Source organism: Tribolium castaneum, chromosome 2 (genome assembly GCF_031307605.1).
Source record: "Tribolium castaneum strain GA2 chromosome 2, icTriCast1.1, whole genome shotgun sequence".
NCBI lineage: Eukaryota > Metazoa > Arthropoda > Insecta > Coleoptera > Tenebrionidae > Tribolium > Tribolium castaneum.
This window is the reverse complement of record NC_087395.1, coordinates 21,373,277-21,386,618: the sequence shown is the minus strand read 5'-3', so window position 1 is coordinate 21,386,618 and position 13,342 is coordinate 21,373,277. Positions and strand designations below refer to the sequence as shown.

Genomic DNA, 13,342 nt, shown 5'->3' with positions numbered 1-13,342 from the left:
TTTTGAAAAAAAAAGAAATATAAATTCTATACGTCACTTTACGTGTTTGGTTCGTCCATAATCAAAAAAATAGCACAGTTGTAAAGGCCTATTAATAGGGCTTCTAATTATAAAAGAAAAATGATATTGTTTCATTTAAAAAAGTTTGTGATTACCTCATGGCGGCGCCATATTGGCCGCCATGACAATAAAATGCTAAGTTACCTTTTATGCGTTACTCTATAATTTTTAGTCAGTGGTTAGCTATAAAATGTTCATTACTGCTTCTTCACCCTGTTTCCGTGAACTATTTCATTCAAGAAAAAACTGCCATCAAGTTTCTGTGCGTAATGTTGCTGATCTCTCATTACCCACGTTTAAAACAGCAATATTTGAAAAATCCCTGTCTTATAAGGCGATAAAAAGAAAAACTCTCGGTGAACAATTTTCATAATAAAATGAAAGCATAGTTTTCTAATCTGTAGGTTTTATCCAGAATTCCTCTTACTTTTTGTTATTTTCTTCTTGCTTCGTTTTCTATTCACTTTCTTCATTTTTTTTTAGTTTTAGTAGTGTGCAATTTTTGTAAATTTCATCTCGTTTATTTATTTACTCATTTATCTATTTATTTTTCTGGGATTACGTCGCTAGACTTCGGTTGTATTTACAATTCAAACAAACAAATATTATTATTATTACAAATCTGGTGAATATCGGTTCTGGCATTTTCCGAGTGTGTGGGCTTTCCGGTGAATCTAGTGCTCGATAAAGCGTCGTTGACAGAGATTTGGGGTGTTTTGTATCGAAATTGTCCTTTTCTTGGCAACGCCGGACGATTGGAAAGAGCAAGAGTATGGAAACGGATCGATATCACGATTACGCGACGGCGGTTGCTGCTGCTAGGAGACGCCGACGTCGACGACGCCCTGCATCAATCAGGTCCTGGGGAAGCCCCCGAACCTGTCGTCAGCCGCCTCAACTCGCTCGATCACTAGGTTAGCAGTGACCTGTTGAATGGCAAATTATTTAAAATCGATGGACGGCCGAGCTAAAAAACTTAATTACGAGGATTAGCTTCATGTTGGAGCTTCATGGGAGAATTGTCAAGTACGCGCGCTGAAACTTTCCGGCTCAGAAAACAGCAAGATGAGCGCAAGTTTGCTTCCAAAAGAGGGAACAAAGCTATGAATTTAGCGAATATGTTCGAGTACGTTTTTACGCAACAACATGTTGTGATTAAGGATTAGTGCCGACTACATGCACTTTATGCACAAACTTCGGATACGACTCGAGTTTGGAAAGTTTTCAACGTAGCTATCGCGATCTCGAAGAATCTCGCTTTGTGCTTACATTCTTTGAAACTCATTTTAAAATAAATCGGTAACATCTGTCAAAATCCGGACGTTTTCTCGTTTTAGGAAAAAATCATAGGAAAGTTGAAAACTACTACTCCGTAATTTATGTCTCTGCGTTTTTAATTCAACTTACTTACGAAATAATATAAAGTTAAATGAAAGTTACAAATTGTTTTCTTTATAATCTTGCCGCAAGCTTTCCTCAAGTACAGGAATTTATAACTTTGCAAGTCTCTTTGTTAATAAAATTTACTACTTGGTGCAAAACGCTTTATTCAAAAAGTATAAATACTGACAAAATTGGGGCCTTTGTTTTACAGGACGAAACAGAAAGTACGTTAATTTGACCAAATGCGGCAGATACCACTTTTTTAATAATTTTTTTGCTCGAAGCAAGTTATAAAATAACAGCTATTGCAATTGAAATTGTAACAATTATGTTGTTTGAAGCAGCAAACAATGCTCAATTGAATAATAATACAATAATAACTGATTTAACAGCAACAAACTTTAACGGAAAGTTTTGCAGAAGACGAAGAAACTACTGTTTCAATTTTAGTGACTTGTATTTTAAGGTATTAAGTAAATACAGCGTGTTTGACATAATTATATAAGCACTCCAGTAACAAATAGTCACAAAAGACTAGACAGAAAAAATACGGTTTTAAATTTTTGGAAACTTTTGGCGACATTGATAGCGGAATTTTAAACAGCCTGGCCTAAAAACTGTTAGTTACAGTTTGTTATTTTCGTTATTCCATTTTTTGGCTTGTTGCCACTCTTGTGATTTATATTTTAATACTGAAAAAATAGTCCGCTTAGGTGAAAAACGAGGAAATTATTTACTGCCAAAGTTGGAGTGCGGAAGGTCATCTCGGGAAAATGGAAGTTAAAGTGTTGGCGTCGAAAACACTTTTATTTTGATCGGGAAGTTTGTCGCTGAATTTTTCCTTATTTTTGCATTAACTCTATCGCAAAGTAGGTTATCTAAATGCATTCGCAGAAACGGATTTATTTAGTTATGCTTGCTTTTTATAGTATCTTGTCGTGGGTGTCGGTTTATTACGGCAAAAGCAAATTCGAATTATCAAAATTTGGCATCTTATCGCAACAAAAGAGTCTTGCTTTGAATATTCAATGCTGGGAAATGGGCTATTTCCTTTAAATCATTTTCCTGATTTGCTCGTATCAACGACAAAAATATCGTTTTGTACAAATTACTCGACACTTCAATTTGTGTAACAGCAACTCTGACAAGAGAAAATATTAAAATACGTGGAGCGAGATTTATTTTCCAGTCGCTTGAAACAGTATTTAAAATTTTAATTAACACAAGATAAGTTTGTCATCCTCCCAAGCTCCAAAAAATTAAACCGTAATTTAAACAAAGTTAGATTTCGGGGCATTAAGAAGTTAGATAACAGCCACCGAGCGCAATTACTTCAAGAGAAAGTTAGATAAGATAGTCTCCGGTTCGAACTACCTAATTTTTTCCTCGCTCGTATCGTCAAAAAACTTTCGATTAATTCAAACACAATTAGAATACTTACCGTGTAAAGTTCAAGAGTATCGCTATAGCGACTCGTTAAACAGAAAGGATGTTCACCCGAAAGTTGAAACCCTACAAAACAAAATTACCTTGTTGCCCGGAGGCGACTGGATTCCGGTAAATAATTTTCTAAAGCACGCGGGAAGGTCGTCCACACCAGATATATTTTATGTATCAGCGAGCTCGTAAATATTAAAAGTTTATTAATTCACATGAAGCATTATTTCTTCAGAAAATATGTGTAAAGAAGAAGGTAATGTGGTACAGTGTGTTACTTTATTTAAAATTTTTACCCTTCATCAATTTATAAATTAAAAGCCAATTACAAAATTATTAACAGTTTAATGTCCAATATTGCAGTGTTTTCGGGCCATTATCGTCCGTTTCATTTCGCCAATACTTTTGGTCGGGTTCGTGCCAATAATGAAGTTTTACAAGTTAATGTACAAAAAAAAAATTCATTTTGTTTATGTTACAGAATTAATTAAAATTCAGTTTTCACAATGCAGATAATTCCCGCAAACATTTCAACACTGATTTAAATCTCTTTAATTGTTTGTAACGCATTAATTAATAATTTTGCACTAAATTATCTTTGCTGAACAAAAGCGGGTTTGAATAATCTATAATCAGTGTTTACATTGAAATTTAAATGCAAAAATGGTGGATGCGCCGGGTTAGCAGCAAAATATCGCTTCATACGGTTCATTAAAATCGGATTATTTTGCTGATTACTGAATGAACGTACACCAAACGTGCATACAGGGTGTGTCAAAGTTTGTCAAAAAACTTTGTATCAAACAAATTGTACGTACTTGAACGTAATTTCAAAAAATTTTATTGCGAATGCTGATATTTTTTAATTTTCTACAAAATTAATTATTTTTGGAACTAAGCCAGTGATGTATGAGGGAAAAGTAGTTAAAAAAATTCATTCTCTGTGTAACCGTTTTCGAATACAGAATGGTTCATATCGTCTCTAATCATACTTGGAAAGTTCTGATAAATTTTTGTTTGTCTGTTTAAGAATCCGACTGTATATTATAAATAATTGCGCTTGATCTGATCATAAGTTTTTATAGTGTCGACTTTTACTCAGTTTTTATTGCAAAACTTTTTATCATGAGTAAATTATTTTTATGAAAAAAGTCAATAGGATTAGATCTTATCCATTAAATTAAGTGCTGAATTACAACTTAAAATCAATGGCTACCGGGACTGTATTAAAGTACTAACAATAAATTATTTTTTATCCATCTTTCAAAATGAAAAAACAGTCCAGTTTTGAAATAAAAGCACTGAGAAAACAATGTTTTAGCAATATTGAAATATAAATGAAAACTGGTGGATGCGCCGGGAGAGCAGCAAACTATTTAACTTTAGAAAATCGTTTGTTTTCAACAAATAAATAATATTTTCACGGGGCAGTAACATAGATTTATTTTTCTAACTCAGATTCAAACAAAAGTTAGTTTCTGGATTGCAAAAATTAAAGCTAAATTATTACTATTCAAGTATATTCTATTCCAGAGACGAGATAACTAAAATGTAATAGAAAGATTTCCTATTTAATTCTTGTCTTGTTTGGTATAAAAAAATAACTCTAGGTATTTTATGTTCTCTACAGCGAATTTCTTGTATTCAATCCCTGCCCTTGCTTTTTGTTATTTTTATAGTTTTTTCACATTTTTACACTTAATGGAAAAGTAGGTCCACAAGCTCAAGGACAGGGTCCAAAAAGTGACCGAATTATATAGTTCAGTTCAACATCAAATATGAGTTTGTTGTTAAAACACTCACTATGAGAATGCCGCTTTTAAGACACATGAAAGAATCATGATAGAGATTTCTTAGTTTCTTTCAAATATTTGAACAAAATTTTTACTTACATCCGACTACGAGTACATTTATTATAAAACTGCATTCATTTAAGTGTGAAAATGGTGGAGGCGCCCCGTTAACAGCAAACTATGAATTTAAATCTTTACAAAACTGTTCGTTTTCAGCGACAAAATAATCTTTGTGTTCTTTTACCTCCACAACAGAGACAATCAAATTCTAAATTGCAAAAAAATAAAGCTAGTATCACTACTAGGTTTTTCTGCTCCACAGACAAGATAAATGTGACACAAAAATAGTTTGCATTTAACTTTTGTCATGTTTACACCCAAATAATATCTAAAAAAATTACAAATTTAGGCTCTTTTATAATTTTCTCTCTTTGATCGTATATTTTTGCAGTTTTTTTAAATGCACCAAATTTCTGCATTTTGCAGGAAACACTCAATAAATATAAATGTTGCTAAAAAACTACGAGAAAACCGCTATCAGAGCACATGAAAGTGTCATAGGTTTTGTTTTGTTTTTCATAACATTCATAACTTTTTGCAAGTTGATTTTGATGTACGCCTGACTGCATTTATTTTAATTACACTCGCCTCTGGACCTAACAGGAAAAAAAAAGCAAGTGTAAAAATGGTGGATGCGCCGGGTTAGAAGCAAACTATAATTTAAATCAATAAATAATATTTTTGTTCTAACTTACATAACAACCACATTTAGATTAGAGGAAAAAAAATAATATCAGACAACTAAAATGTATCAGAAAAATATTTTGGATTTAATTTTGTTGTGTTTGCCACGCAAAAGATATCATCCACAGCAAATACATTTTATTCAATTTTTATCTTGCTTTTCTTAAACTTAGGCCTACATTATCCCTGCTTTTGTAGTTTTTTAATAGCATATGCCATGAGTTTTAGCACTACACCTAAAGTGTCGCAAAAAATTTGGTCTTATACTTTCTTTAGGAGAGATAAGTCCACAGGCTCTGGGTTAGCTAATCGATGAAACAGGAGCGTTTTAATAGTAAACCAAATTTTTTTCTTAAAAAGTGCTCTCTTATCAGTTATTGACTTGTTATGAGAGTGTAGAATATTTTCCCCAAATGCTCGATGTGCTTCATTTTGGTTTTTGGTATTTGTGTCTACGCTGGGTGTTTGTGGGTGCGTGTGGGCGACAGATGCGACTCACTTTGTCAAAGGCGCTGGGCCTGTGGCATCGGTGGTCCCGGTGGTCCGGCTCCATGCGTGGGCCGTGGTGAGGGCGGCAGAGGGGGGGCCGGGCAGCCGGGCAGGGGCGCACGCCTCTAGCCGAGCTCCATGGGCGAGCTCTGCCCCCGCCCCATCACGCCGACACTCACCCCCACATACAACGAACAACTGCAACAACAATACAGTTAATAATATAGACGAAAACGATTCGAAGAATGTCAGTGACAGGGCCCCGCCGCCGCCACCGCCGCCGCGCCGCCGCCCGTTGATCTAACACGCGCGAGATAAACGATCCGACACAAAAATAAACGGATAAATTACGTTAGGTTTGCGTCGGAATGCCGATTAACGCACTTAACGCCGGATTATAATTGCATTAAACGGGAGGCTAGTCGGGAAAAACCTTAAAAATTTAATGCGGATTATGGGATTAGGGGAAAGTGGGAATTGCCGGTAATTGGGGAAGTGGAAGCGATGGAATATTCACTGCATTTAATGTGATATGTGGGAGGCGGGAAAATTTGTTGATTCTATCGCCAACTGTTTCAGAGCGAAATTAAAATTATTTCAAGGGCCAGTATTACGCAAAATCGGACGAAGAAAATAATACTAGTATTTGAAAATTGGTTTATTGATTCAAAAGCGAACTTTTGTTGTTTCCGAACAATAGCTTTGCCTTGTTTGAAACTCTCCACCAAGTGCATACATATTTATTGCCACACACAATGCATTTTGGGAACAAAATCAAATACACAAACTACGAGGAAAGGGCTGAAAGTTTACGAAAACTTTTGAAAAAATTGTTGTGAAAATTACGAATAAATATAGATTTACAGTAAATATCCAACCTAAATAACTATGTATCTGTAACAGCTATTGACATAAACTTAAATCGGTCAGCTTTACTTACTAAAAAAAATGGGAAAAGTATATATGTATGAAGAAGATCGGAGTAACCAAAAGAAAATTAACAATATTTTTCCACGCGATTTTCGAATTGGAAAAACGGTCCAACAAAAGTCAAATACTTTCAATTACTGCAAGAAGCAGTTTTGCTTTTAAAGTTAAAAAATATAATAAATGGCCAAATGTGTGTCGAGTAAAAATAAGAGAAATATGTAAAAAAATAGGAAGGGCAATTATTATCAGTTTTTATTCTTTTTACAGGCGTTTATAATTTTAAATGTGTGCAACAAAAGAAATGTGAAAGCCACTCGTTAGTCCTTTATTGCCTTCAAAAAAATTTTGAACACACTGTTAACATTATTTGTTAAATTTGAAGCCAATTCGGTTTAATAAATATTGCAGACTCAAAACAATGTTGTTTACGAGCTGCGTAAAATATTTTCAGCGTTTTATTGAAAGCTGTGACGTACTTTAAAACCTTAATTTAAAGAAGAATTTTCATAAACTCTCACCTAAAATTTGTAATCAATTATCCTCGACAAAAATAACAATTTTATTGCCTCATGTATGCGTTTCTGTAAGAACAATTCAGCTAAATTGTCACTTATTCATGTAAGAAAATTAGCGGTATATTTATCCTCAAACGTGCCCACAATCTTATCGATTCTTTTGCGTTTAATTATTTACAGATTTTGATTTTTAGATTAGTGGCACGACACCGTTCTTGCAAAAATATAAGCTTTGTGTGACTTTGAATCTATTATTAACCCAGAGTATTATTTCTGAATTATTAAGCGAGTTCAGTTTCGATTTTTAAAGATAGGTTAAACAGAGGTTGAAATTTGAATTGCAAATGCAAGCTGTATTTTCGTCAAAACAATCTTTGTTAAAAGGGTAACAGCGGAGTAAAAATATTTTAATGCGGGATAGCATACAAGCGTCTGCATAACTTACAAGGGTCTATTACACAGCGGCTCCCGAAAATTTAATTTTCGCTTGTATTTATCTATCTGCATAAAATTCATAACGCGGTGAGAATTCCGCGAGAGTGCAAAAAATTCAGTTAGTTAAACAGACGACAGGGCAAATTAAATCCGATCTTCCCCAGTAATTAGCATTCGACACCAGCGTCTCCATTTCCAAGTTACATCTTTTTTGAGCGACTGAAATTAATTAACAGAGGGAAGTGACCATTCGAAACGTTAGTTCCAAATGTAAATTGCGAATTATGGGCCATGTTTTTGTTCCACCAGAGAGCGAAATTAAGCAAAACAAGCACGTCCGGTTCTCTGGAGATGAGTGGAAATTAGTTAGGAAATAACCGAAGTGAGAGCCCCTTTATCATTCTCAAAGTTCCTCGTTTGCAAGAATCGCAGGTAACGAGCCCCTTCCTGATCAACATTTAACATGGAGTTTATTTTTTCAGCATGCATGACGTGGAAATCGAAATTCCTGTTGCGTCGCATATGAAATAGGTTTTAAACTCGATTTAACTTTTGATCGAATTTTCCGCAAACCGGTTGCGGCAAAATCTAGGAATTTCAATAGTTAATTGTTATTTGCTTTTAAATGATTTCGTTAAACTCGACTAAACTTGAATAACAAAACACCTGTGCACTAGTCCAGAAATGAAAAATCTAATTACAATCTCACTTCCAGTCGTTCGCGACGAAATTGGCGAATTTCCGCCGGTCTAAGGAAATTCGCTGTCCAGCGAACAAATCCTCATTCCCAGCTACAAATGAAGAATAACAAAGGGTACGATAATGCGGGATCATTTTTTCCCCGGTTTGCAAGAAATCATCGTTATACGTCTAACGTTAGCGCAGATAATTCCGGAATGAAAAATTGTATCGTCCTTTTCAACCCAAATTGCGCTTTTTTATGGCACTGTGTTGGGAACGACGCTTCGGGGAACCATAATTGGAAATGATACAAGTCCGGATTAATGATTGCTGAAAGCCTACATCGAACACTTGGTTTAAACAACTCGCCAAAGTTTCGCTTTTCAGGGACGAGTTCTAAAAGGCATTTTTAATTTCCTTTCGGCGATTAGTTTCAGCGATTTAATCCCGCGATATTGGGAAATACAAATGGGTGTTTTACTTATCTGTTGCACATTCGGAACTTTACAACAACATTTAGTGCAGCCCTTGCGGTTTTATTGTATCGTTCTGGGTTTATGCCACAGTTAAAATTATGTCTTGTTGAAACTAAACAATTTTTTATGGTGGCGAACGCATTATTTCGCATTCATTAGCCTTATCTTTCTTCGTACATTGCATATTTAAATTTAATTAGCATATCTGGGCGAGATTAGCGTTTGATGATTATTTTAACAAAAGGATTACTGAAAATTTCTGTATTTTTCAACGGAAATTAGCATTTCGCCTTTCATTCGCGTTGAATAAATACAGAAATTCAGAAGGCGAGCTTCGTTTTAAGCTCGTTATTTTTTACGTAAAGACATCACACCTGACCTTTTCTCAGGCCAGCTAGGCACATTCCGGGACGTTTTAATTAAACATTTAGGAGCAACGAGGGCTCGACATTGTCTACCGTATTTTGCGTAAATATCTCACTTGGCTCCAATTAAACTAAAATAACAGTCTTCTTTTGATAATTAACTAGATTCCGGCGTTTATCTTTTTATTAAAGTTGATAACAGAGGATGCTGTAAATAAAGTTGTTCGAATGGTTCATAAAATTATTTTACGATCCGGCGTTTCTGACTATTTTATGTAACCATAAAGGCGATCTTTTTGCTTGCAGGTTTACCAGTTATTTTATTTCGCGAGACAAAAGTCGCGCTCGGCTTTGATGTTCCAATTAAGACGCAATTTTACGGCAAAAATGCACGAATTTATTTTTGGTGAAACCCGAAAAAAGCCCGGGACGGGTCACTAAACTCGCTGAAGCCAGATCCAGAAAAAGTAATACTGGTTTCAGCAGAGGCTGATTACAGGACTGTTTTAATTATCGCCGAGTTTTTGCGAAAGATTTGGAAAGTTGGCAAGATTCTAATTAGGGCTGATGTAATTATAAAGTTCTAATACAGGGTGTCATACTTCCCAGACGTACTTTGGGGATTTGGCCGGTGAATTTGCATTGTTGGCAAAATAGCGAAGTTGTGCACGGCGAAACTATGAATTAGTTTTAATTTAAGCGAATAAAAAGAAATGTAATTTTAATGAACATTTCCATTTCGCTGTGAAAAGCCTGGAAATGGTTCTTTCGACGCTTGAATTTGTCACGTAATTTATCAAGTTGTGGCTAAAAAGCTCCACTTTTTGATTTTTCAGCTCTTGGCGCTTTTACAACGCTTTCAGGCGTTTTGCTGAGATGTGATTTTTAGACTACAAAATCACTCGTAAGTGAATTGTGAACTATTTAAAACGTTAAATCACAGAAATGAACAGCAAAAGCTAGGAGAAATAATTGTAAAGCATAAAATTTCACATAAAAATGTTTTTTTGATTTTGTTACTGTTAGAATTCACAGAGCTATTTATTCGGAATACGGATATCTAAGGGTTAGGATACGAAACGACGTACAAATAAAACGTTCCCGTCCTCGATAGTTCCGTTAATATCGCGTTAATAATGTTAAGAAGAAAGTTGTAGGGAATTAAATTTCCTACAAAAAAGTCAGCGAGACCATATCTTTATCTTCAACCATTTAGACCCCAAAGCCGTTCAAAGACGTTCAAGCGACGGATTTGCTTCGTTTTGCCGGTGGTCAAGTATTGTAAAGTTAATTTATACTTAAACCGTTGAAGGTAGAATTATGATGTCGCGGACTTTTTTGTAGAAAATTTAATTCTGTACAACTTTGTCCTTTACACTTTTTTTGTATCTTCAACCGTATTTGTAGCGTCTTGAAAAATACGCGATGAAGCGCAAATTTTAAATTTGCGCTTCATCATTAAATAATTTTTTTCTCAGTGTTTATATGAAAATTTTAGTCGTGAGTTTTTGTCTATTAAGAGTGCAAAGCTCAGCATTTCTGCATTTTTTCCCAAATAATTAGTAAAATGGTTGGGTTTAAATTAATTTAAAACGGTTTGGCGTCGAGACTAAAACGCTCGCAGCGCTCTCATTTTTACTCTACCAAACTATTTCTTTGGGTTCAGAAAATCCTCGTTTCGTCTCCTAAGTTATAGTCCTCCGTATACCAAAATCAACAGAGTTAGCTATTTATTGTGAACTAATTTTTCCTAGCTCTTGCTTTTACCTATTTTGAATAATTTTGAAAAAACACTTTTTAATCAAAAACTCAAGATATGTCCTCAAAAATTTGGAGGCTATTTGACTGGACTGCATGTACGTAACCTAGTCTGTGATAATAACTGATGACGTTTAAATGTGGCATTGGCAGTAAATGCTGTTATTTGTGTAAATAGCCATTAGTACCAATACAGCGGCTAATGAAGCTAACTCTGGGCTAAAATCAGTCACCTTGGCGTCTCAATTCGCACTTTGTCCGCGATAAATAAATATCGAGCTTTCGTTGGCACTACAAGGTGGCATTTTTTGTTTGTTTTCCCTGAAACGGCGTGAAAATAATAGATTTCGTTGAATTCCTGCCAAAAGTAAACAGATTATTTTCGGCGCAAGTGCCTTTTGCCCGAAATTGCGATTTGTTTGCAAACGTATTCCCAATTAGCTTATTGGACTAAATTGAATAAGTCTCGGCAAACAAAAGCGTCCAACTAATTTTGGATTGAACCCGAATATTGATCGATTTTTTCTCAATTAAACCGGATTAGCGACTAGTGCGAGTTAATAAAACTCGAGTTATCATATTTGATATCGTTTTCGGCGCTCGAAAATAGCCAACTCCTCGATGTTTGCGTTCGAGTTGTTTGCAGGAGGCATAATAAAGCCCGCTATACGATTCCGTTTGATCAAAGCGCTCCCACACCCGATTAATCCGGCGCTAAAGCGGGTTTGTCTCAATATTTCAAAATTATTATTTTCCGAGCCCGTGTCTGTATAGAGTATCGGGAGTGAAAGATATAGTGCTGTTTAAATAGCAGTATTTATTCGACGCGTTTTACGTCAACACCTAGTTTATCTTTGCGAAATACGCTTTTTATTTATTCTAGCGGCCATCTGGAAAAGAAAGTGTAGGCACGTCACGTGTGGAATAATAAATTTGAGTTATAGAGCGGTGTTTCGCTCTTGAATCGCAAATTTACTGCTTCTATTCAGGTTTGGGAACGTGAAGCAATTAACATGTTCACCACCGGTGAATTACCCACACCTTACAAAGGGCCTTTTGTGGCTATTTTTTAGGAATTGGGCGCGAAAGGGGTGGAAGCGGATCGATTCGGCCATTATTGCGCTGTGATAAGATTACACCCTTATCTCTTATTGCATCGCATTTAAAGCGCGAATTTTTCGCGCAACAATTAGCCCATAATAAGGCGATAAATTGCTCGACCTTTGAGGTTTCCACTTGTAACGTTTGCGGAGGGTTTCATTTAGGCGTGTTTTCTTTGCCTCTAATTACATTTACATACCTCGGCGAAAGGTTTTTTATTGTTTTCCGCAACGTTGTAAATCAAACCACTTGCTGGTGGATAAAGGGACACAAATCACGCGCGATTGGACGAGAATTTATCTGCTTAATTCACTCTTTGACAAAATGTTGTTTTTTCATTCCCGCTGGGGCGGGAAAGCGAAGCCTTTCATCAAAAATTTTAATATTTCGTGTCCTCGGGCGTGATCCAGCTGTTCATCAATAAGTTTTAATATCGTAAAAATAGCCTTGAAGAGAGATCGATACAATCGACGAGAGTAAAGTTTGTGTGAAGGGCGATGACGGATGATGGCCATCTTTTGAGACAAAGGAAATCACTATTATGTCCATAAGAACGAAAAGTATCATACGCGAAGTCGAATCAATAAAAGCTCTGTTGATTCGAGGCATGAGAATTGTGCTCTCCGTCTTCCTTTTTATTGTAAAGGTTGGACTCTGGAGATAACTGAAGTTCGCAGATGAAAAATACATTTTTTAATGCAAAATTCAGAGCCAATCCTTGGAAACATTTGATTGTGGGGATTGGGTTTTGTTCTTTACATTATTTAGCCGAACGCATGCCGAATTTATTAATAAAAAATTCCAGCAGGTTCCGCTTAATTATGTATTAAAATGAGTTACACCGGAAGCCCGACAATTTAATTAAAGTTTAAATTTTTATTACGTCTTAGTGAATTATTTTCGGAGCTGGAATTAACCAACAAAAGCGAAAATCTGGTCAAGACTTTTACACCCACGCCGATTTAATTTTTTTTTTAAACCATTAAGCTAACTATCGATTTGGTAAAATTTCAATGACCAATTCCCAGTAAGCAACTAACGTAAAAATAACGTATAGAAAGAAACGTCAATTAGGTTGCAAAAACGTTACTTTTATCGTCAAATCAACGCAAAAATGTCCACGGAAATAATGTTTTTTTAACGTGAACCATTAACGTTTTTTTTAGTAGCAATTT

The 13,342-nt window shown here is 35.4% G+C and overlaps 1 protein-coding gene across 3 annotated transcripts in view; it reads right to left on the bottom strand.

The window, feature by feature from the left end:
• LOC656292 (uncharacterized protein) overlaps positions 1–13,342 on the bottom strand; it is a 44,733-nt gene that overhangs the window by 26,039 nt on the left and 5,352 nt on the right. For all 3 annotated transcript variants that reach the window (XM_015983484.2, XM_015983485.2, XM_008199748.3), the window contains exon 2: positions 5,917–6,104. In XM_015983484.2, the coding sequence (XP_015838970.1) occupies positions 5,917–5,970 (54 nt within the window). In that variant the 5' untranslated portion in view covers positions 5,971–6,104. The remainder of the gene's footprint in view (positions 1–5,916; positions 6,105–13,342) is intronic.